The sequence below is a fragment of the Coregonus lavaretus genome (genome assembly GCF_964263955.1).
Source record: "Coregonus lavaretus genome assembly, chromosome: 10".
NCBI lineage: Eukaryota > Metazoa > Chordata > Actinopteri > Salmoniformes > Salmonidae > Coregonus > Coregonus lavaretus.
The window spans coordinates 40,529,648-40,554,530 of NC_139997.1; the positions used below are offsets into that span (position 1 = coordinate 40,529,648).

At 42.0% G+C, this 24,883-nt stretch overlaps 1 protein-coding gene across 2 annotated transcripts in view; it reads right to left on the bottom strand.

Moving 5' to 3' along the window:
• rnf128a (ring finger protein 128a) overlaps window positions 1-23,081 on the bottom strand; it is a 39,504-nt gene extending 16,423 nt beyond the window's left edge. The window contains exon 1 of one of the 2 annotated variants that reach the window (XM_084170850.1): window positions 22,344-23,081. In XM_084170850.1, coding sequence (XP_084026976.1) covers window positions 22,344-22,749 — 406 coding nt within the window. In that variant the 5' untranslated portion in view covers window positions 22,750-23,081. Of the gene's footprint in view, window positions 1-899; window positions 1,469-22,343 lie in introns of those variants that run through there. The other variant, XM_084170851.1, reaches the window with a different exon arrangement.
• Window positions 23,082-24,883: the final 1,802 nt, after the last annotated feature.

A 24,883-nucleotide genomic window follows, 5' to 3' on the forward strand; every position in this document is an offset into this window, starting at 1 on the left:
ACCATGTGACTCATTTCAACAGAAACAACATTTAATACATGTTGTCCATATTCCCTAAATTAGCAAAGAGTCACTGTACAGTTCATAGGGACGAAATATTACAAGGTTAATTGCGGTTTCAATTAAAATCTAACCTCATAACACCCCCCACATGGACAACCTGTGGGAATTACTATTGTTTTTCAGCAAATCAAGACGCACTGTGCATAAATCGCGCCGCCATTTTCTGGTCGCTAAAATTCCAGTTTGTGACAAAACAAGCAAGTATAGTGTAGAGAATCACATTTTTCCATAACCTTAAATATTGTATTTTCAGCTGTTTGAAGCTGGTGTACAAACCCGAAAGTAAAAGATGCAAAAATTAAACTTGATGGGATGCATAGAAATAGTGCACATAGAACAGATGTACCACTTCTTAGCCTTGCTTTCAATTAGAATGACAGATAACACATTTCTATGTGAATTTGGTCGGTCACCCAAAAAGTTACATATTGCAGCTTTAAGTGTCTAAAGTGCATAAAGAATGGTAGAAAGAGTAGGCAGAATGGAAAGATGGGCTACCATGTTTACTTCCAAGGCTATGCTACATAATTGCAAATTAACTTTCAGAACAAGCGTCGGGGCTCTTAACCTCTACCGGATCGGTGTATTATCTTTTACCAGATCTAATGTGTTATATTCTCTTACATTAATTTCACATTTCCACAAACTTCAAAGTGTTTCCTTTCAAATGGTATCAATAATATGCATATCCTTACTTCAGGTCCTGAGCTACATGCAGTTAGATTTGGGTATGTCATTTTAGGCGAGAAGATACCTTAGTGAATAGACGCTAAAGGTAGTTAACGTTTATGGGCTAACATATAGCCGAGTTGCCCATCTTGCTGTAGACTACATACCTGGGTGCGACATTTGGATGACTCTATTGTCTGTACCAATATCATTAAAAATGACAGCAGCAATAGCTCCTTTACTGGCCGCAACATTGATCTTCTCTGAAAAAGAACATCGTTGGCCGCGTTGAATTAAGGCGATCCACCCCTTCGACCCACTGGGTACATCATAGAAAGTATCACTTTCACAACTGTAAATCGGATCTGGTAAATACACGTCGCCCATCACTGTAACTTTTGGAGAATATTGTCCATATAGTCCGCTTTCCTCTTGTCGCCATACGGTTACGTTGTGTTCAGGATCAATAAACGACACGTTCAGGTAGGCTGTACATATATAAATCGCCTCCGCAAAATGCAAACTCGTCACCTGAAGACTTGAAGCCACAAACAGCCATGACAATAGATACCGTTTCGCTAAAGGTTCCATAATCCTGTTTACGACGTGGGTTACTATAGTGCCTCTCCGCGTTGAACAGTCGATAAAGGTATGAGACTTTAAAAACCAAACAAAGAAAAGTTGCAGCCTAACTAGGAATATTATGTCAGACGCCGTTGACAGGTGAACTAGTTTGAAGTCGAACAAGTCCTCTTCGTCGAGGTCAAACTGAGTAGTACACTCCCATCTTCATGCTTAAAGGAGAAGCACACATTTAAACCAAACCTCGAGGATTATTTACGGAGAAATAACACAGAGCCATAATAACAATGTTAACATTGAAATGCTTGTAAATTTGCTGATGTGTTAGGCTAGGCCGTAGCCTATGTTGCTGAAAGGACACTAATTGATTGAATAGTGCAACAATAGGCAGGTTTCCACTGACCCAGGTTTATTCGACAAAAGCTAAAAATAATAATAATTGTGACGTGTAATGGAAACGGCAGATAGGATAAATGTTCTAAAGCTCGACAACATTTTTATCCATTCGACAACGGTGCATGTTTCTTTTGTCAAACTTTCTTAATTGCGACAAATTATGATGGAAACGTGTTTTCGAATAAATGATCATTGCCAAATAATTGTGACGTCATCACATAACTATAAAGTCCAATCCACATTTAATTATAAATACCTACTGCTTGAAAAATAAAAAAAATTCAACTGTAAAAATAACCTTTCTTTGCAGGACAAGGATTGTCCTGACTTTCAAGAATGTCTGAATTGCTTCGCCTTGCTTTTCTGGTTGCCTGGCAAGTTTCACCATCCAATTATTTCAGATCTACAGGAGTACAAGTTTCACCATGGCACGGGCTGTTGCCACATGAGAATGATTAGAATATGGCAAATATTAGTCAATTATTGCATTCTGTCCATGCTGGCTTTCGCGGGCTAGGCCTACCTCAGTGGTGTAAAGCACTTAAGTAAAAATACTTTAAAGTACTACTTAAGTAGTTTTTTTTGGGTATCTGTACTCTACTTTACTATTTATATTTTTGACAACTTTTACTTTTACTTCACTACGTTCCTAAAGAAAATATTGTACTTTTACACCATACATTTTCCCTGACAACCCAAAGTACTTGTTACATTTTGAATGCTTAACAGAACAGGAAAATTGTGAAATTCACGCACTTATAAAGAGAACAGCTGGTCATCCCTACTGCCTATGTTCTGGCAGACTCACTAAACACAAATGCATCTTTTGTAAATAATGTCTGAGTGTTGGAGTGTGCCCCTGGCTATCTGTAAAGTTTTAAAACAAGAAAATGGTGCCGTCTGCTTTGTTTAATATAAGGAATTTGAAATGATTTATACTTTTACTTTTGATACATAAGTATATTTAAAACCAAATACTTTTAGACTTTTACTCAAGTAGTATTTTACTGGGTGACTTTCACTTTTACTTGAGTCACTTTCTATTAAGGTATCTATACTTTTACTCAAGTATGAAAATGGGGTAATTTTTCCACCACTGTCCCGGAGACATGAAACAGATAGGTGGGAGGGGTATACAAGTAGTGATGTTAAGTTTGATACCGGAGGCGCTCCGAGGCATGCGACTAAACGCTATAGTGCAGTGGGTGTCTTATGCTGAGGCAGTGAAGAAAGTAGAAGAATATGGGTTAAGGGGGAGGGATCCTGAGATGATTAATGTGAGTCGTAGATCCAGTGGCGATTTTAGCATGTAAATCTTGGTGGGATAAACTCCCCCAATATTTTTTTAATGCATGCCAGCAAAGCCACTACAGAACATAACACTAAACAAAACATTAATTGCGCGATCACGGTGACAAACGGTGCCCACAAACTGTTAGGGCCTACTTAAAGCTGTCCTAACAGCAGAGCTTTCTTTTCAGTACCATGGAGTGAATCCTTACCACCGCTACACCTGGCTATCTGCGGAGCCTTGTCTGGCAGCGAAACAGTTAATTCAGCCTCATTTACTGCCTTTTTAAAAAACATAGTTGATATGGCTGACTTTCTTAAACAAATGTAGTTTCTACTGACAATTGTGATGTACAAACTATGGCATAAGGGAACTACAAGCAGATAAGAGGCAATCTATAATTTCGATTAAGACATCAATGAGCGAGCTAGGACGGACGTAGTCAATATAACTATTTGTTCAGCACTTTTGAAATGTACAGTGAAAGAATTCAGAACATGGGCCGTTCTTACAATATTCTCCCTGTGCACCAAGTCAGAACCGTAGGATAAATAAAGGGGGCATATAAGCAGACAATGAAAGCTCTTACAATATTCGATGATGACATTTCTCTAAAACAGGCTATAGGCTACATGTGCACCACCAAGTCAGAACAGTAGGCTAAGTTATGAGGGGGAAAGGGACCAAATTATTAGGGTGAGGCACATGGACTACTAACAGCTTACTACACAACATATACTTAGTATTACTTTCTTAGCTACAGTATACATATCTCCCTGGCATATTACATAATTTATGCAGCAGCATACAATACATTTTTGGACTCACCATGTTGTGCTGTGCTCACTTGAACAGGAAGATGGCACGGCGGTCTTTCTTGTGGGCAAATTTTGTCATCAAACTTTGTCATCAAATTCTGGCATTCTATGGATTTATGGTGCTTTCAAGACAACTGGGAACTCTGGAAAAACAACAACGTTGAATCATGAAGTCAATGATCTTCAGGTCGGAACTCTAGAAAGAGGCCTGAGTTCCCGACTTGGAATTCCGATTTGGATGTCCGTTCAAAACGTATATTCCCAGTCGGATCTCGTTTTTTTCCAGAGTTTTTTCAAACTCACTGAAGTCTGAGATTTCAGAGTTCAGAGTTTCCAGTTGTTTTGAACGCGGCAGAAGTCATGCTGGATTGACAGTGGCCAATGTATTCAACCTTTTCTGGCCCATGGTGTTGCGTGTGAATGTTTATCTTTTTAAGCTTGGAAAAAATTACCCTTTCAGACAGATTATTTAAATCCTTAAACCCAGACTTGGACCACACACCCTCTCCACCGAATAGCAGGCAGGGGAAGTAAAATAGTGATTGCTTCGCAATGCTTGCAGTTAGCTACTGATTCCTTCCAAACCACTCATTGTTGAATTTGCGATTTCCGACTTGTTGTGTAATGTTGATATCCAATGCCCGATGAGCAACGATACGTTTGATCTATAATTTATCTTCATATGACAAGGATTGAAAAGGATTTGCCAGTAGATTGTCGAAGTGATTCATGATGATGACTGCTTGTCTAGCTTGCTAGCTAAGATTTTGAAAGTATGATGTTGACATGATCAGTCCAATCAAAGCTACGGTAGATATAACGTGATTTGACCTAATTTTATCTGTGGCCAATGACCTTGAGCCTTCTTGGATGGGCACTTCTAATGTAAATCTATGGCAGCACCCAAGGGGGCTTGAACTGCCTAGCTCTCCCTGTAGATTCTGCGGTGACGTAGTGTCCCCATGAGAGACAGAACACTGAGCCAATCACGGCACAACTAGAGAACATTACCAACGCCTACGCTCTGTATTTTCCGCTGGCTGCCCCTCCACCACAGAAAGCACTGAGCTAGGCTGAAACACCTGCACCCTGTTTGTATGCGGCTTTATTCACTCAATACATTTGTTTTGACATTATTTGCAAACTGATATGTGACATGAATTAATGCCAAAATAACATGCAATTTTTGCTAAACAGGTGGGTTGCCACTGGTCGGTAGTGAAAAGACATAGGAAGAAGAGAGATCATGATACAGAAAGCAGTGGGGCGTCTAGTAAATAAAGCATAAAAATGGCCAAGGTAGGAAGCAAGACTAATAATGTGTTGGAGTGGAAAGTGGTGATAGTGTTTGAGACCTCAGGGTGGCAGGTAGCTTAGTGGGTAAGAGCGTTGTGCCAGTAACCGAAAGGTCGCTGGTTCTAATCCCCGGGCCGACTAGGTGAAAAATCTGTCGATGTGCCCTTAAGCAAGGCACTTAACCCTAAATGCTCCTGTAAGTCGCTCTGGATAAGAGCGTCTGTTAAATGACTAAAATGTAAAAAATGTAATGTAAATGTAAGTGAGGCCCTATCTGACTAACTAATGCTGTAGAGAAAGAGGTAGGTGAAGTGAAATTAGCTTGGTTAATTGGAAATGGTAGATTGTTAATATTTTGTGGTAGCCAGGCTCAGCAAGAGAAGATTCTGAAAATGGAAAAGCTTAATGGGAAGAAGATTAAAAGCCATGTCCCTGGTGCTTATGCTAGATTGAGGGGTGTCATCACTGGGGTCCCAATATTTATGTCCATAGATGATATTAAAGAAAATGTGAAGGGAGGAAGAGTGATTGAGGCCAAAAGGTTGATCAGTAGGAAAGAAGCCAAAGAAGTGAAAGCCTATCAGTGCTGCTGAGGTTTGAGAAGGTTATGCCTGGGAAAGTACAGATAGGATTCCTTAGTTTCAATGTCAGAGAATTTGACCCATCCCTATTGCGGTGTTTTAAATGCCAAAGAATGGGACATGTAGCTGCTCAATGTAAAGGAAGGAAAATATGTGCCAAGTGTGGAGGGGAACATGATTAGTGTGAATGTGGGAGCAATGTGAAGGTTAAGTGTTGTAATTGTGGGAGGGAACATAGTGCAGCATTTGGTGGATGCCAGGTGCAGAGAGAGGCTCAGAGATATAGAATTAGTCATTATGTATCGTATGCGGAGGCTGTAAGTCAGATTGGTGGAACTACAGTGTGGAATGATGGAGCTTCCATGGACCTAATGTAGTAAGTGGACCTAATGTTGAGGCTGGTGTTTCTGCTGGTCCTGGCATGGTTTGGAGGCCTGTTCAGAAATCTTGCACTCATGAATGTGCGGCGTCAAAGGACACTTTAATAATAAATAAAGTTGACATCATAGCTTTTATTTGTAAGGTTATCAATACGACTCGGGTTGTGGAAAGCAGAAATGCCAGGTTGAAGGTTATTGTGGAGACGGCAAAATAGAGATTGGGAGTAACAGATGTTACTGTTGAAATGGTTGTTGACATGCTGAACAATCCTAAGAGTGGAGTGTTTCAGCATGATATAGATCAAGTTTAATGGGGTAGGGGGGTTGAGGAGGGTGTAATGTTTGAGAGATAAGCAGCATGTTATTATGCACACTTGGTTAAAAATGGTATGCATGTGTTCAGTGCGTGATATTAGAAATATAGATCTGATTGGATGAGCATAGCTTAAATTGGCAGGCCCTCATTGGTTGTTGGCCAGGGTATTCAAGTGTGCTACCTTTGAGCGGGTGCAGATGGACTCAGCTTGGAACCGGCTATGTTGTATCTGCTGCCATGTTGGAAATAAACCGTCTTCGTGATGTTAATGCTTTATACTGTCGAGTTTCTCTGTGCAATAACTAAAAAGAACACGCTTCCTTTAACCGGGGATGCAACAGATTGGCGACGAGGTACCAGAGTTTTTGTCTGAAGGGGAACAGAGCAAGCAAGAAAGTGCTAGCTCCATCGAGACAGTCTACGTAGAAAAGCTAGCACTGAAGATGGCGTTTCACAAGGCCGAGGATTTTCACTTCGAGGAAAGTGAGGAAAGTTTCGAAGCCTATTTGGAAATGTTGGAACAGTATTTTGAAGCTAATGGGCTCAAGTATGAGGATGATAAGTCAAAAGCCATTTTTCTGACGATTGTTGGCATAAAGACTCATAATTTGTTAATGGACTTATGTGCGCCACAGAAACCAAGTGAAAAAATGTTTACAGAGTTGGTCGCGCTATTGAAAAGTCACTACGTACCGAGGACGAATTTTATTGCTGAAAGATGCAAGTTTCATGCAAGGAGTCAACTTGAGGGAGAGTCGATTTGTGAGTACTTGGCTAGTTTAAGAAAACTATCAGCCACATGTAAATTCGGTCAATTTCTTGAAGAGTCATTACGTGATAGATTTGTGTGTGGTGTTAAAAGTGAAGAGCTGAGAGACCGTTTACTGAATGTAGCTCACACAAAATACTTAACATTAGCACATGCTGTGGATATGGGTTTTTCTCTTTAAGTAACAAAAAAAAGTGCACAGCAGTTTTCACAAAATACTTTTAAAGCAAATGCAGTCGAGAAGAAAAGCGTTGCCAAGAAAACGGAGGCAACAGGTAAACCATGTTACCGTTGCGTGGGATAAGGGCAAAAGCCAGATGAGTGCCGCTACAAGGATTTTGAGTGTCGGGAGTGCAAGAAGAAAGGACACATAGCCAGGGCATGCCGCTCGCGTCAAGTGGATAACAATGACACGAAGCAAGCGAAATGGAACAAACAACTGGATGCTACTGAGGGAGAGGCCTCCTTACTGCGACTGCAGGAAGACGAGAGGAGCAACGATGATCAGCACCAGGGCAACGCACACCAGCGAGAGAGAGGACAAGAACGTCATTGCAACAGAGATGAGCATTGCGTCGCACTCAAGCGCCAGAGTGATGAGCATTACATCTCACATGAGAGTGAGACATCTGATAAAGGCACATCAGCTGTTTTCACCACTAACTATGAGTTGGGTAACGTAAAATGAACTGAACTGTTTGCATTAGATACAGGTAAAGACATTACTAAACCGTACTATGTGTATGTAAGGGTAGATGATATGAGACTCAAAACCCAGATGCTTATAAGAAATCCCGCTATGCCCTCCGACGAACCATCAAACAGGCAAAGAGTCAATACAGGACTAAGATTGAATCGTACTACACCGGCTCTGACGCTCGTCGGATGTGGCAGGGCTTGAAAACTATTACAGACTACAAAGGGAAGCACAGCCGCCAGCTGCCCAGTGACACAAGACTTCCAGACGAGCTAAACCATTTCTATGCTCGCTTCGAGGCAAGCAACACTGAAGCATGCATGAGAGCACCAGCTGTTCCGGATGACTATGTGATCACGCTCTGTGAGTAAGACTTTTAAGCAGGTCAACATTCACAAGGCCGCAGGGCCAGACGGATTACCAGGACGTGTACTCCGAGCATGTGCTGACCAACTGGCAAGTGTCTTCACTGACATTTTCAACATGTCCCTGACTGAGTCTGTAATACCAACATGTTTCAAGCAGACCACCATAGTCCCCGTGCCCAAGGACACTAAGATAACCTGCCTAAATGACTACCGATCCGTAGCACTGACGTCGGTAGCCATGAAGTGCTTTGAAAGGCTGGTCATGGCTCACATCAACAGATCCACAGATGATGCAATCTCTATTGCACTCCACACTGCCCTTTCCCACCTGGACAAGAGGAACACCTACGTGAGAATGCTATTCATTGACTACAGCTCAGCATTCAACACCATAGTGCCCTCAAAGCTCATCACTAAGCTAAGGATCCTGGGACTAAAGACCTGCCTCTGCAACTGGATCCTGGATTCCTGATGGGCCGCCCCCAGGTGGTAAGGGTAGGTAACAACACATCTGCCACACTGATCCTCAACACAGGGGCCCCTCAGGGGTGCGTGCTCAGTCCCCTCCTGTACTCCCTGTTCACCCATGACTGCATGGCCAGGCACGACTCCAACACCATCATTAAGTTTGCCAACGACACAACAGTGGTAGGCCTGATCACCGACAATGATGAGACAGCCTACAGGGAGGAGGTCAGAGACCTGGCCGTGTGGTGCCAGGATAACAACCTCTCCCTCAACGTGACCAAGACAAAGGAGATGATTATGGACTACAGGGAAAAAAAAGAGGACTGAGCACGCCCCCATTCTCATCGACGGGGCTGTAGTGGAACAGGTTGAGAGCTTCAAGTTCCTTGGTGTCCACATCACCAACAAACTAACATGGTCCAAGCACACCAAGACAGTCGTGAAGAGGGCACGACAAAGCCTATTCCCCCTCAGGAGACTGAAAAGATTTGGCATGGGTCCTCAGATCCTCAAAAAACTATACAGCTGCACCATCGAGAGCATCCTGACTGGTTTCATCACCGCCTGGTATGGCAACTGCTCAGCCTCTGACCACAAGGCACTACAGAGGGTAGTGCGTACGGCCCAGTACATCACTGGGGCCAAGCTTCCTGCCATCCAGGACCTCTATACCAGGCGGTGTCAGAGGAAGGCCCTCAAAATTGTCAAAGACTCCAGCCACCCTAGTCATAGACTGTTCTCTCTGCTACCGCACGGCAAGCGGTACCGGAGTGCCAAGTCTAGGTCCAAAAGACTTCTCAACAGCTTCTACCCCCAAGCCATAAGACTCATGAACAGCTAATCATGGCTACCCGGACTATTTGCACTGCCCCCCCCACCCCCACCCCATCTTTTTACGCTGCTGCTACTCTGTTAATTATTAATGCATAGTCACTTTAACTCTACCCACATGTACATATTACCTCAACTACCTCAACTAGCCGGTGCCCCCGCACATTGACTCTGCACCGGTACCCCCCTGTATATATAGCCTCCCTACTGTTATTTTATTTTACTTCTGCTCTTTTTTTCTCAACACTTTTTTGTTGTTGTTTTATTGTACTTTTTTATAAAAAAAATTATGCATTGTTGGTTAAGGGCTGTAAGTAAGCGTTTCACTGTAATGTCTACACCTGTTGTATTCGGTGCATGTGGCCAATAAAATTTGATTTGATTTGATTTGAAAATGGAAGTTGATACAGGTGCAGCCGTTTCTGTGATATCAGAGAGGTTGTACAACCGCAAGTTCAAAAAGGTGAAATTGAGCCCTGCAAACTGTGTGTTAAAAACATATAGTAAAGAGTCACTAGTTCTAAGAAGGAAAATCTCAGTCAAGTGTAATAGGAGCACTAAAACTTTAGACTTGCTGGTGGTCAAAGGAAATGGTCCTGCCCTGCTGGGTAGAGACTGGATCAGTCAGTTGAAGCTAGACTGGTCACGTGTACACAGAGTAACAGCTGTAGAGACAGACAGTAGAGGGTTTGTGTGAAAAATATTCCTCTGTGTTCCAGCCAGAGCTGGGAATGCTAAAAGGTGTCACAGCCAAGATACATGTAACTAAGGGGGCTGTACCTAAGTTCCGCAAGCCTCGCCCAGTGCCATATGCACTGAGAGAAGCTGTTGAAAAACAGCTAGTCAAGTTGGAGTCAGAAGGGGGGTCCATACTCCGGTTAACTACAGTGAATGGGCTGCTCCAATTGTGTGTATACCAAAAACAGACAATACTGTAAGAATATGTGGAGATGACTAGGTAACTATCAATCTGTGGCTGGAAGTAGATCAGTATCCGTTACCAAAAACGCAGGACTTGTTCACAAAGCTGACAGGGGGTGAGAAGTTCACAAAGATGGATTTGTCACAGGCATACCAGCAAGTACAGTTAGAGGAGAGCTCTGAGCACTATCTCACCATTAATACGCAAAAGGGGTTGTTCAAGGTCAACAGGCTTCCTTATGGTGTTGCCTGTGCTCCAGTTATTTTTCAGAAAATGATGGATCAGATCCTACAAGGTATAGATGGGGTAATCTGCTATCTTGATGATATACTTATCACAGGCCATGACACAGAAGAGCACATGAGAAATCTTGAAGAAGTGCTAAAAAGACTGAAAGTCTGCAATCTGAATGTTAAAAGAGAGAAATGTTATTTCTTCGAGAACAGCGTAGCCTATCTAGGTCATGATAGATGCAGAGGGGATACACCCCATGAAACAGAAAACTGAAGCTATTGAGAAGGCTCCCATTCCTACAAACACCACTGAGCTCAGGTCTTTTCTTTCGTTACTTAACTATTATGGCAAATTCCAAAGTGCTTTCGAGGAAGCTAAGAAACATCTCCTTACTAGCCAGGTGTTAGTTCACTACAACCTGGAGCAACCGCTCATACTAGCCTGTGATGCTTCACCGGAAGGTGTAGGTGCAGTGATTTCTCACACAATGAAGGATGGTTCTGAGAAACCTATATCATTTACCTCTAGGATGCTTACCAAAACAGAAAGGAACTATTCTCAAATAGAGAAAGAAGCACTAGGACTGGTGTTTGGCGTTATTACATTTCATGAGTATCTGTATGGTAGGAAATGTACCTTGCTGACAGACCATCAGCCTCTTCTTAAGATTATTGGACCTAAGACAGGTGTCCCAACACATAAAGCAGCTAGAATGCAACGATGGTCTTTGATTTTAGCAGCTTACACACATGAGATACAGTAGAAACCGTCCGAGCAGCATGGCAATGCAGATGGTCCTCTGTAGCTCAATTGGTAGAGCATGGCGCTTGTAACGCCAGGGTAGTGGGTTCGATCCCCGGGACCACCCATACGTAAAAATGTATGCACACATGACTGTAAGTCGCTTTGGATAAAAGTGTCTGCTAAATGGCATATTAGATGCGTTGTCCAGACTCCCACTGAGTGATTGTAGGGGTCCTACACCAAATCCAATGTATAGAGTGTCATTTATAGATTACTTGCCAGTCACTGCTAAAGATATATCACTTTCAATACAGGAGAAAGCTCCCATATTGAAAATGGTTAAGCAGTATGTAATGTCAGGTTTGCCAAACCATGTACCAGATGAAGTCTTTAAACCTTAAGTCAAAAGAAAGTTTGAACTTACCATTGAGGATGACTGTATTTTTTGGGGTTACAGGGTGGTGATTCCACAAAGCCTGCAAAGCAGACTATTGGCAGAACTACATGAGTCATTGGGGTATAGTTAAGATGAAATCCTTAGCTAGAAGTCTTCTCTGTTGGCCTACACTTGATGAAAATATTGAAAGTGAAGTAAGTCTATGTGACATATGCAAGCAGCAGTGTAGCATGTCTGCAAAAGTGCCAGTACATACATGGAAATGGGCATCAGGTCCATGGGAGAGAATTCACTTAGACTTTGCAGAAGACCAAAAGCAAATGTTTTTGGTTGTTATGGATGCTTATGCTAGATGGTAGAAGTTAGTAGGGATTTATTTGGTTTTTATTTTCATGGTAGTACAGAATTGGGCAGATCATGATTGAGCGTACATTCCAGCACAGTAGGTGGCGGCATGCACTAAAACGATTGTTTGCGGACCGCCATGATGTCATAGAAGAGGAAGAGTTGCGTCAATGTGGCGTACTGCATTAGCATCGAACAGCCCCCGTGATATGCAACTTTTCAGGGAAGTCAGGATCCAATATACACAATCAGTTAGGAAAGCAAAGGCTAGTTTTTTCAAACAGAAATTTGCATCCTGTAGCACTAACTCCAAAAAGTTTTGGGACACTGTAAAGTCCATGGAGAATAAGAGCACCTCCTCCCAGCTGCCCACTGCACTGAGGCTAGGAAACACTCTCACCACCGATAAATCTACGATAATCGAGAATTTCAACAAGCATTTTGATACGGCTGGCCATGCTTTCCACCTGGCTACCCCTACCCCGGCCACCAGCTCTGCACCCTCCGCTGCAACTTGCCCATGCCCCCGCCAGCTTCTCCTTCACCCAAATTCAGACAGCTGATGTTCTGAAAGAGCTGCAAAATCTGGACCCCTACAAATCAACTGTGCTAGACAATCTGGACACTTTCTTTCTAAAATTAGCCTCCAAAATTATCGCAACCCCTATTACTAGCCTGTTCAACCTCTCTTTCGTATCGCCTGAGATCCCCAGAGATTGGAAAGCTGCCGCGGTCATCCCCCTCTTCAAAGGGAGTGACACTCTAGATCCAAACTTTTACAGACCTATATCCATCCTGCCCTTCGAAAGTATTTGAAAGCCAAGTTAACAAAACAGATCACCGACCATTTCGAATCCCACCATACCTTCTCCGCTATGCAATCTGGTTTCCGAGCTGGTCATGGGTGCACCTCAGCCACGCTCAAGGTCCTAAACGATATTATAACCGCGATCGATAAAAGACAGTACTGTGCAGCCGTCTTCATCGACCTGGCCAAGGCTTTCAACTCTGTCAATCACCGCATTCTTATTGGCAGACTAAATAGCCTTGGTTGCTCAAATCGCTCAAATCGGAGGGCCTGTTGTCTGGACCTCTGGCGGTCTCAATGGGGGTGCCACAGGGTTCAATTCTCGGGCCGACTCTATTCTCTGCGTATATCAATGATGTCGCTCTTGCTGCTGGTGACTCTCAGATCCACCTCTACGCAGACGACACCATTTTGTATACATCTGGCCCTTCATTGGACACTGTGTTAACAAACCTCCAAACGAGCTTCAATGCCATACAACACTCCTTCCGTAGCCTTCAACTGCTCTTAAACGCTAGTAAAACTAAATGCATGCTCTTCAATCGAACACCGCTTGCACCCGCCCGCCCGACGAGAATCACTACTCTCGGCGGGTCTGACTTAGAATATGTGGACAACTACAAATACCTAGGTGTCTGGTTAGACCGTCAACTCTCCTTCCAGACATTAAGCATCTTCAATCCAAAGTTAAATCTAGAATTGGCTTCTTATTTCGCAACAAAGCCTCCTTCACTCATGCTGCCAAACATGCCCTCGTAAAACTGACTATCCTACCGATCCTTGACTTCGGCAATGTCATTTACAAAATAGCCTCCAACACTCTACTCAGCAAATTGGATGTAGTCTATCACAGTGCCATCCGTTTTGTCACAAAAGCCACATATACTACCCACCATTGTGACCTGTACGCTCTCGTTGGCTGGCCCTCACTACATATTCGTCGCCAAACCCACTGGCTCTAGGTCATCTATAAATCACTGCTAGGCGAATCCCCGCCTTATCTTAGCTCATTGGTCACCATAGCAACACCCACCCATAGTCTGCGCTCCAGCAGGTATATCTCACTGGTCATCCCCAAAGCCAACACCTCCTTTGGCCGCCATTCCTTCCAGTTCTCTGCTGCCAATGACTGGAACGAACTGCAAAAATCTCTGAAGCTGGAGACTTATCTCCCTCACTAACTTTAAGCATCAGTTGTCAGAGCAGCTTACAGATCACTGCACCTGTACACAGCCCATTTGTAATTAGCCCACCCAACTACCTCTTCCCCATATTGTTATTTATTTTGCTCATTTGCACCCCAGTATCTCTATTTGCACATCATCTTCTGCACATCTATCACTCCAGTGTTAATACTAAATTGTAATTATTTTTGCACTATGGCCTATTTATTGCCCTACCTCCATAACTTACTACATTTGCACACACTGTATATAGATTTTCTATTGTGTTATTGACTGTACGTTGTGTTTATCCCATATGTAACTGTGTTGTTGTTGTTTTTATCGCACTGCTTTGCTTTATCTTGGCCAGGTCGCAGTTGTAAATGAGAACTTGTTCTCAACTGGCTTACCTGGTTAAATAAAGGTGAAATAACATGTTGAAAAAATATAAAAATGTGACGTTCGACCTGCTACACAGATCGCTTTGTTTTGAGAGCTGACAGGAGCACAGGGGAAGAGTGTCTTTATTCTATTTTCACCTACTGTACTGTACCATATTCATCCATAATGCCTAAGTATAATAACTTTGGGTCAGTTTTTCGCAAGTACTCATTCAATTGTTGCTAGTGGTTGTACTAAATTATCCTCTAATTAGGCCTACACAAGTTGCTTTTGTTTACATTGTGAACCTACCTAGTCATTGTAACTAGTAAGTTAGTAGTAGTAGCTTCTTGACTTCATAAATCTTAGTAAAATAACCAGTGCTGTATAGTCGAGGTCATATGCAACCAAAATCTACTTTATTTCTCATTATTTCAATTCACGTCAGCCATCAAGAATTGAACCTACATTTACATTTACGTAATTTAGCTGACGCTCTTATCCAGAGCGACTTACCTAGGCGATTCTTGCGCTTGTGATGTTTTCAAGACAAATGGAAAAACGAGGTCGCATCATGACGTCAGTGATCTTTAGGTCGGCAGGTCAGAGTCAGAAGTCTGAATTTCCGACTTGGAATTCCGATTTGGATGAACGTAGTGCTTTCTGTGGTGGTGGTGGTGGTGGTGGGGCAGCCAGCGGAAAATACGGAGCATAGGGGTTGGTAATGTTCTAGTTGCGCCGTGATTGGCTCAGTGTTCTGTCACTCATGGGGACACTACGTCACCGCCAAGTCTAAGGGTAGAGCTAGAAAATTCAAGCCCCTTGGGTGCCGCCATAGAGTGACATTAGAAGTGCCCATCCAAGAAGGCTCAAGGTCATTGGCCACAGATAAAATGACGTCAAATCACATTATATCTACAGTAGCTTTGATTGGACTGATCATGTCAACATCATACTTTCAAAATCTTAGCTAGCAGTCATGAATCAAGTCGACAATCTACTGGCAAATCCTTTTTAATCTTTGTCATATAAAGAGAAATAATGAAGAGAAATTATAGATAAAACGTATCAGTGCTCATCGGCCATTGGACATAAAGATTACACAACGAGTCGGAAATCGCAAATTCAACAATGAGTGGTTTGGAAGGAATCAGTGGCTAACTGCAAGCATTGCAAAGCAGTCACTTGCCTGCTGTTCAGTGGAGTGGCTGTGTGGTCCCAAGTCTGGGTTTAAGGGTCTCTTTTCCAAGCTTAAAATTATAAACATTCAACATTGGCCATGCTGTCAATTAAGCATGATTTGTGCCACGCTCAAAACAACTGTTAACTCGGAACTGGGAAATTTGCTTAATTGACAGCTACGACGTGAAGAGCACTGACGTCATCATGATTCAACCTTGTTTTTTTCTGAGTTCACAGTTTTCTTGAAAGCCCCATAAATCCAGAGAATGCCAGACTTTGATGACAAAGTTTGATGACAAAATTTGCCCATGAAGGACTGCCGCGCCACCTTCCTGTTCAAGTGAGCACAACAAGGTGAGTCCAAAGATGTATTATATGCTGCACCATAAATGATATAATATGCCAGGAAGATAGTATTACTTTCTTAGCTACAGTATACATAAGTGTATGTTGTGTAGTAAGCTGTTAGTAGCCCATGTGCCTCACCCTAATAATTTGGTCCCTTTCCCCCTCATAACTTAGCCTACTGTTCTGATTTGGTGGTGCACATGTAGCCTATATTAGAGAAATGTCATCAGCAAATATTGTAAGAGCTTTCATTGTCTGCGTATATGCCACCTTTATTTATCCTATGTTTCTGACTTGGTGTACAGGGAGAACACAGTAAGAACGGCCCATGTTCTGAATTCTGTCGCTGTACATTCCGAAAGTGCTGAACAAATAGTTATATTGACTACGTCCGTCCAAGTTCGCTCATTAATGTCTTAATCGAAATTACGGATTGCCTCTTATCCGCTTGTCGTCCCCTTATGCCATAGTTTGTACATCTCAATTGTCAGTAGAAACCACATTTGTTTAAGGCTGAATGAACTGTTTCGCTTCCAGACAAGGCTCCGCTGATAGCCAGGTGTAGCAGTGGTAAGGTGTTGGGACTGCTGTTGGGACTCTGCTGTTGGGACAGCTTTATGTAGGCCCTAATAGTTTGTGGGCACCGTTTGTCACCGTTATAGTGCAATTAATGTATTGTTTAGTGTTGTGTTGTGTAGTGGCTTTGCTGGCATGCATCCCAATTTTTGTTTTTTGGTTTGCCCCAACAAGATTTACATGCTAAAATCACCACTGGTTGTAGCCTATATTTAGGAAGGCATATCAAACACAAGCAAGTCACATACAGGCAGTCAAAATAGCGATTGTTTTCTCATTGCAAACATTGGCTAGTTCTTTTTTCAGCAACTCTCGCTACAATATGCCATCATACAGTAACTGAAGATTATCATCACATATAGTAGGCGGTCTAAAGCTGTATTTGACAAATGACTTGGGGTCTGGATACACATGTTCAGGCTGCTTAGAACGTTCAGCTGCCCTGAGGTTGAACAGCTAGGTTGGCTACTCATGGGTACTTGCATGATCATTGAGTGGTTAAAAGGCAGATATGTCGTTTTTGGCCCCAATACAAAACTCAAGTGGGGAGTTACATTCTTTATTCGGAACTCTGACTAGTGGCTACAATATGGCAGCAACTACAAAATGTGCCTACACCATCACACAAAACGCTGATTGTTTTTGCTGCAATGCAATGTGTAAGGATTGTGTCCTGCTTGTGCAACTTCAATATCCGTTACAACAGACAGAGCAGGTTAGCCTTCATGAAATATGTTTGGGAATGTAAGTTCAAATTGCTGCAGGGTTTTTTATTTAAGCAATTCAGAAATATGAGGCAGAGATAGGCTACATCATCATGGTTCAGAAGTGGGTGAGTAAAGAGAGAAACTTAAAGGGAGGTGGAGTGTGAGTAATAGCTATGTAGTGTGCGTAAGATAACACATGCGCAGAACGTGATCTGGATCCTAAGCTTTGAGAAATAAGTTTCCGTAGGGTCGTCACTAGTTACCACACTCACAAAGTCAAAAGGCCAGCCTACTCGACCAATCAGATGAGGCGTTGTGATGACACGTATGCCGACCGGCATGCAGGGGCAGACGAGAGACAATTATTTTTTTAACCTATTGATCCATCAATGATTTGGTTATTTATTTGATATAGTAAAACCAACCGTTATAAATGCAAAGTGTTAATCGGATGTCTTATTCAAACTCAGCTTGCAAGCTTATCATGATGTTTGCCCTTACTCATAGTTACTTGTCTTAAACCCAAAATCTGTTTACTCCAATATCTGCATGTAGACAAACAAATTGACATCTTGATTTTAGATTGTATTTTCAAAATCCACAAGTAATCCACAAGTTAAACGTACAGTTTCACAGACATTAAAAAATAATAATTATTGGCAGATTTGTTGCAGATTAAGATACAGATTAAGTATTCAGACCTCTTGATTTTTTCCACATTTTGTTATGTTACGGCCTTATTCCAAAATTGATTAAATAAATTACAAATCTCAATCTACACACAATACCCCATAATGACAAAGTGAAAACAGGTTTTAAATCTTTGCAAATTTATAAAAAATAAAAAACAAATACCTTATTTACATAAGTAATCAGACCCTTTACTATGAGACTCAAAATTGAGCTCAGGTGCATCCTGTTTCCATTGATCATCCTTGAGATGTTTCTAGAACTTGATTGGAGTCCACCTGTGGTAAATTCAATTGATTGGACATGATTTGGAAAGGCACACACTTGTCTATATAAGATCCCACAGTTGACAGTGCATGTCAGAGCAAAAACAAAGGATTGTGTTAAGGCACAGATCTTGGGATGGGTACCAAAAAAATCCTGCAGCATTGAAGGTCCCCAAGAACACTGTGGCCTCCATCATTCTTAAATGAAAGAAGTTTGGAACCACCAAGACTCTTCCTAGAGCTGGCCGCCTGGCCAAACTGAGCAATCGGGGGAGAAGGGGCCTTGGTCAGGGAGGTGACCAAGAACCCGATGATCACTCTGACAGAGCTCCAGAGTTCCTCTATGGAGATGGGAGAACCTTCCAGAAGGACAACCATCTCTATAGCACTACACCAATCAGGCCTTTATGGTAGAGTGGCCAGACGGAAGCCACTCCTCAGTAAAAGGCACATGACAGCCCGCTTGAGTTTGCCAAAAGGCACCTAAATGACTTTCAGACAATGAGAAACAAGAATCACTGGTCTGATGAAACCAAGATTGAACTCTTTGGCCTGAATGCCAAGAGTCACTGGCCCCATCCCTACAGTGAAGCATGATGGTGGCAGCATCATGCTGTGGGGATGTTTTTCAGCGGCAGGGACTGGGAGTCAGTATCGAGGGAAAGATCGACGGAGCAAAGTACAGAGAGATCCTTGATGAAAACCTGCTCCAGAGCGCTCAGGACCTCAGACTGGGATGAAGGTTCACCTTCCAACAGGACAATGACCCTAAGCACACAGCCAAGACAACGCAGGAGTGGCTTCAGGACAAGTCTCTGAATGTCCTTGAGTGGCCCAGCCAGTGCCCGGACTTGAACCCGATCTAACATCTCTGGAGAGACCTGAAAATAGCTGTGCAGCGACACTCCCCATTCAACCTGACAGAGCTTGAGTGGATCTGCAGAGAAGAATGGGAGAAACTCCCCAAATACAGGTGTGCCAAGCTTGTAGCGTCAAGAACTGCAAAAGTGTTGCTAATGCTCTCCACTTTCTGGAGGATGATCGTGCCATGCTGACTATCTCTGACTCTGAAAATTAATCAGACGATGAGGAAATCCCTGATTTAGGTAAAAACATTTTAATTGAACCAGACGTTGTAGTCTTCTAAAATGGTGATCAACAGTGTTGTTGTCACGGAAGAAGTTGACTGAGTTTTGAAATCAGTGGAATGCCCGGTGGAAGCAAAGTATGATAGCTAAGGAGATGGATAAAACTATGGCGTTTGATAGCAAATATGTGGAGGGAGTCGAAAGGAGAACACACAGATGGCAGTTGTATAAAACATCTGCCTCCGGATTACATCTTCAAACCATGGCAACCATGGCATCCGTGACAGAGAGGGAGAAGCGATTCATCCATGTATACGGGAAAGAGAGTCTAGCTAGCTACATTTTCAGATATTATACGTTTCTAACTTAGTCAAAGTTGTTTTCATTGCAAGTTAAATCGTACTGTTAACTAGCTCGCTAACATTAGCTGGCTGGCTCGCTAGCTAACGTTACGTGTATGATCTATGTAGTAATATTATTTGTATCTCAGAAAACCATTTGCATTGCTAGTTAGAGCCTAATGTTAGCTAGCGTCAACCTAGTTGGTCAGCTTTAGTTACCTGCAGATTTATGCATGTAGTAAAGTTATGAGTTGGGATTATGGTTAATTGTTTAGCTAGCTAGCTACATGTCTAAACAAAAGACTCCACTATGCAAGTAACCATTTCACTGTACCGTTTACACCTTCTGTATCCTGTGCATGTGACAAATAAACTTAGATTTTATTTGATATAGTGTGTGTTTACCAGAGACGGTAATGTGAAGAACAACATGACCTACACCAAAGTCAAATTAGGATATAACGTTAGGCCAATGAGACAGTGTCCAAGTAAAAACAATTCTGGTAGAATGCTCTGCTTTTATTTCGTCACACTCACAACCATAAGCCATTTTCTGTAATTAGCTCACCATTAACTTTTAAATAATGATCTTGTTGTGAGTTTTTCCTGTAATAATCAATAAAAATTAGCTGAAGTTAAGACATTGTCAGCAATGATATGGTCATTATTTCAACTGCCTAGCCAGCTAACTTAACGTTAGCTAGCTAACAAGCTAGAAATGAACGAAAACATTGTTTAGAAAGTTACTTTTAGTTGCCTGGTTTGCTAGATTGACATATACTAAATTCATTTTTAAACGGATGGGTTTATTGGTGTTAAAATACAACAGTAATGCTATTTTGGACCACCAGGCTGCTGATGTCATGCAGCCTGTCATTTTAGTGTTTATACTTTTTCATAACGACAACAACAAGTTTGATAACGGACGACAATTAATGTCACTGCGACTGTCTACAGACATGTCGATAGACGTAGTATAAAACAGCCTTTAGATTTGAAATCTTTGGTTGTTTAGTACACTACCATCTTCACTCTGTTTAGCACATGGCCTTACGTACATTCTTAAAGAGATGGGTGGGGCTAAGGCTTAGGAGGGTGTGAATGATGCTGAATGGGTGTAGACTAAGAAGAGCTCTCCAGTAGGTGTACCAAAACATTCAAGGACCATTTTCTCAAAAGTGAGGTTACAAGTTTATCAACTTTCAAAGCAGAAATACTTTCCCATTGTTCCTCAACTGTAGTGTATGATATACAAATTTCTAGCTCAGACTCTCTACTTTTATCCAATGTAAAAAACACAATTTCAGATTTTGCTACATAAGACCGAATCGATCCGGCCGGTCACATTTGCATAAATCCCAATGCATTTCAATGGCCATAGACTTGAATGGAAAAAATTCTGGTCATACCTAGTCTTTCACTGTTTAAGCTAGAAGCGCCATTCAATCTTTAAAAGGTGCAGACCTGGTCTCGAAAAGGTTGCTTGTATACAGCTTTTTGATACCATTTATACTTTAACTGTTTAAATGTGCATAAAAGCGCCATAGGCTTGAATGGGAAGTATTTGGATAAGCCACAGCTCTTTAACCGTTCAAGCTACCAAAACAACTTTAAAATATACAGACTGGCACTGGTACTGTTACTTGACAAACTTTTTGATACTACTTATAGTTTTCACACTACCACGATATTTGCATAAATCCCAATGCATTTCAGGGGCCGTAGACTTGAATTGTAAAAATGATGGTCACTACTAGTCTTCCACCATTTAACCTCAATGTCTAAGCCTTTGTGAATTGTTTTAAGATGGTCATACCATGGATCATTTAGCTATTTGATTTAGAATTTTAGGACCCCTGTAAGTATCCCCGAAAAAATTGGCCTTTACTACTATAGCCCATAGAAACGCATTGAATAACACATTCATAAATGGCAAAACAGACAGTTAAATTGGTTTTGAAGTGTCTGTCCTATATCTAGGACAAGAAAGCTCAGGAAATATTTACCTTTTTTTGGACACATATTTAACCCCTTTTTTGTTGCCACAAATGGAACGGTATCAAACATATGGAGACCATGTTTGACACCGTTCCATTTATTCCATTCCAGCCATTACAATGAGCCTGTCCTATAGCTCCTCCCACCAGAGTCCTCTGCTCTACACCTACAAACCACCCCAAAATAGGTCACTATAACTAACACATAGCCTACATTACCACTACTTTCATTACTACTGCCACTATTTCACAACCATAAATACTTCAAGACTAGCAAGCACACCACATTTAATTCAGTTTACTTCACTAAATATCATTTTCTAGTTAAGCTTGCAATTATGTAAGGAATAGAAAAACAAAAAAGGCTGAAGCACTACCAATTGGAAGGTATGTTGTGTTACCCCTTCTTGTGTTTAAAAAGTAGAGCACAAGCCACAACTTGGAGACACGTGAGACTTCAACTTTGCATTCCATGGAAATACAAACAAATCCTTCGCTCCATGCAGCTGATGTAAACGGTGGTTCTTCTTTCTCTTTCAAAATAGTCTATGGATTCATCTGATCTAAATGTCACATGCACTAACACATAGGGCGGAAAAGAGAGAAGTGAAAATAACCGAATCACTCACCATGGTGTACCATGGGGGTTACCTCGTCGCCTGTACCAGGAAGGTTGTAAATAACCACACCATTGGCTCCACTGTCAGCAGCAGTCTTGATCTTCTCAGCGAAGGTGCAGTTCCCCCTCTGAATAAGGGCTATCCACGGCTCTGAGCTGTTAAAGCCAGTCTGGGGACCACAGGCTAAGGGATCCGAAATAGGAAGAGTCACCTCTCCGGAAGCCGAGGTGACAGAAGAGTGGAGCCCATATAATCCACAATCACAGCTCTGTAACACGGTTTGGTTGTCACTTGTGTTAAAGTAACGCGTTTGAACGATAGCGGTCGTAAATACCATGTTCGCCCCAGCATGTTGAGCAGTTATCAAGCAGAGCAATGTGAAAAAGCCAAAGCCATGTGTGCCTTTCTTCTCCATTTTCCTCTCAAATATATTCGCAACTCCTGTAGTTCAGTCCTGCCCGGTCTTCCTGATCAACGGCTGCCTGGAGCGCTGTACTGTTGGGCAGTAAACGGATACCTCCCTTCTCTGTAACCTAAACCAAGTCTACGTCAGTTGTGGTCTCTCTTATCTCAGTGGACCTTGCTCACTAACTTTAAGTCCAGGTTTACCTGTGAGTGCTAGCCTGGAAAAATATTATACAGTATTTACACTACTGTTGATTTGACATCATTTTGTTTGCGATATTGCAGTGTTGTAATCATGATCTGTCTTCATTAGTTTCGGCCAGTGTGTTATTAAAAGTGTGTAGGAGGAAATGTTCTAGCAGGATTTAAAATAAGCAGTGTCAACAAACGCATTAAATGTCAATACAATACTGCTGCCATAAAAGTGCACAAGATAATGTGATAATGTAGGCTTAAAACACAGAAGATCTAGCAAGATAACTTTGGCAATTCCTTTGTAGCAGCATCACAAGTTGGAAAGTTCATCCTAATGTGAAACCAGTTTAGGCGGTTTACTCAACATTTGAGCTATAAACTATATCCTCTGTTTCAGGATGTTTACTCAACTATTCTACCTTCTGTATAGTTCTATGTACTTTTTCCAGAGCCCATGTAGCTTGTCTTTATGCTATGGCATAAGGAAACATTAAGCATGTGAATATGGAAGATGATTTGACATAAATATTTTTGTAAAAACCCCTGCATTTTTTTTACGAATCCTCTTTAAAATGTGATTATTTTATTTATTGTTGAAATTATACTTTAAGTAAAATTCACATTATCTCAGTATATATACACCTGTTCTGAAAGGCCCCAGAGTCTGCAACACCACTAAACAAGGGGCACCACCAAGCAAGCGGCACCATGAAGACCAAGGAGCACTCCAAACAGGTCAGGGACAAAGTTGTGGAGAAGTACAGATCAGGGTTGGGTTATAAAAAAATATCAGAAACTTTGAACATCCCACGGAGCACCATTAAATCCATTATTAAAAAATTGAAAGAATATGGCACCACAACAAACCTGCCAAGAGAGGGCCGCCCACCAAAACTCACGGACCAGGCAAGGAGGGCATTAATCAGAGAGGCAACAAAGAGACCAAAGATAACCCTGAAGGAGCTGAAAAGCTCCACAGCGGAGATTGGAGTATCTGTTCATAGGACCACTTTAAGCCATACACTCCACAGAGCTGGGCTTTACGGAAGAGTGGCCAGAAAAAAGCCATTGCTTAAAGAAAAAAATAAGCAAACACGTTTGGTGTTCACCAAAAGGCATGTGGGAGACTCCCCAAACATATGGAAGAAGGTACTCTGGTCAAATGAGACTAAAATTTAGCTTTTTGGCCATCAAGGAAAACGCTATGTCTGGCGCAAACCCAACACCTCTCATCACCCCGAGAACACCATCCCCACAGTGAAGCATGGTGGTGGCAGCATCATGCTGTGGGGATGTTTTTAATCGGCAGTGACTGGGAAACTGGTCAGAATTGAAGGAATGATGGATGGCGCTAAATACAGGGAAATTCTTGAGGGAAACCTGTTTCAGTCTTCCAGAGATTTGAGACTGGGACGGAGGTTCACCTTCCAGCAGGACAATGACCCTAAGCATACTGCTAAAGCAACACTTGAGTGGTTTAAGGGGAAACATTTAAATATCTTGGAATGGCCTAGTCAAAGCTCAGACCTCAATCCAATTGAGAATCTGTGGTATGACTTAAAGATTGCTGTACACCAGTGGAACCCATCCAACTTGAAGGAGCTGGAGCAGTTTTGCCTTGAAGAATGGGCAAAAATCCCAGGAGCTAGATGTGCCAAGCTTATAGAGACATACCCCAAGATACTTGCAGCTGTAATTGCTGCAAAAGGTGGCTCTACAAACTATTGACTTTGGGGTGGTGAATAGTTATGCACACTCAAGTTCTGTTTTTTTGTCTTGTTTCTTGTTTGTTTCACAATAACAAATATTTTGCATCTTCAAAGTGGTAGGCATGTTGTGTAAATCAAATGATACAAACCCCCAAAAAATCAATTTTAATTCCAGGTTGTAAGGCAACAAAATAAGAAAAATGCCAAGGGGGGTGAATACTTTCGCAAGCCACTGTATGT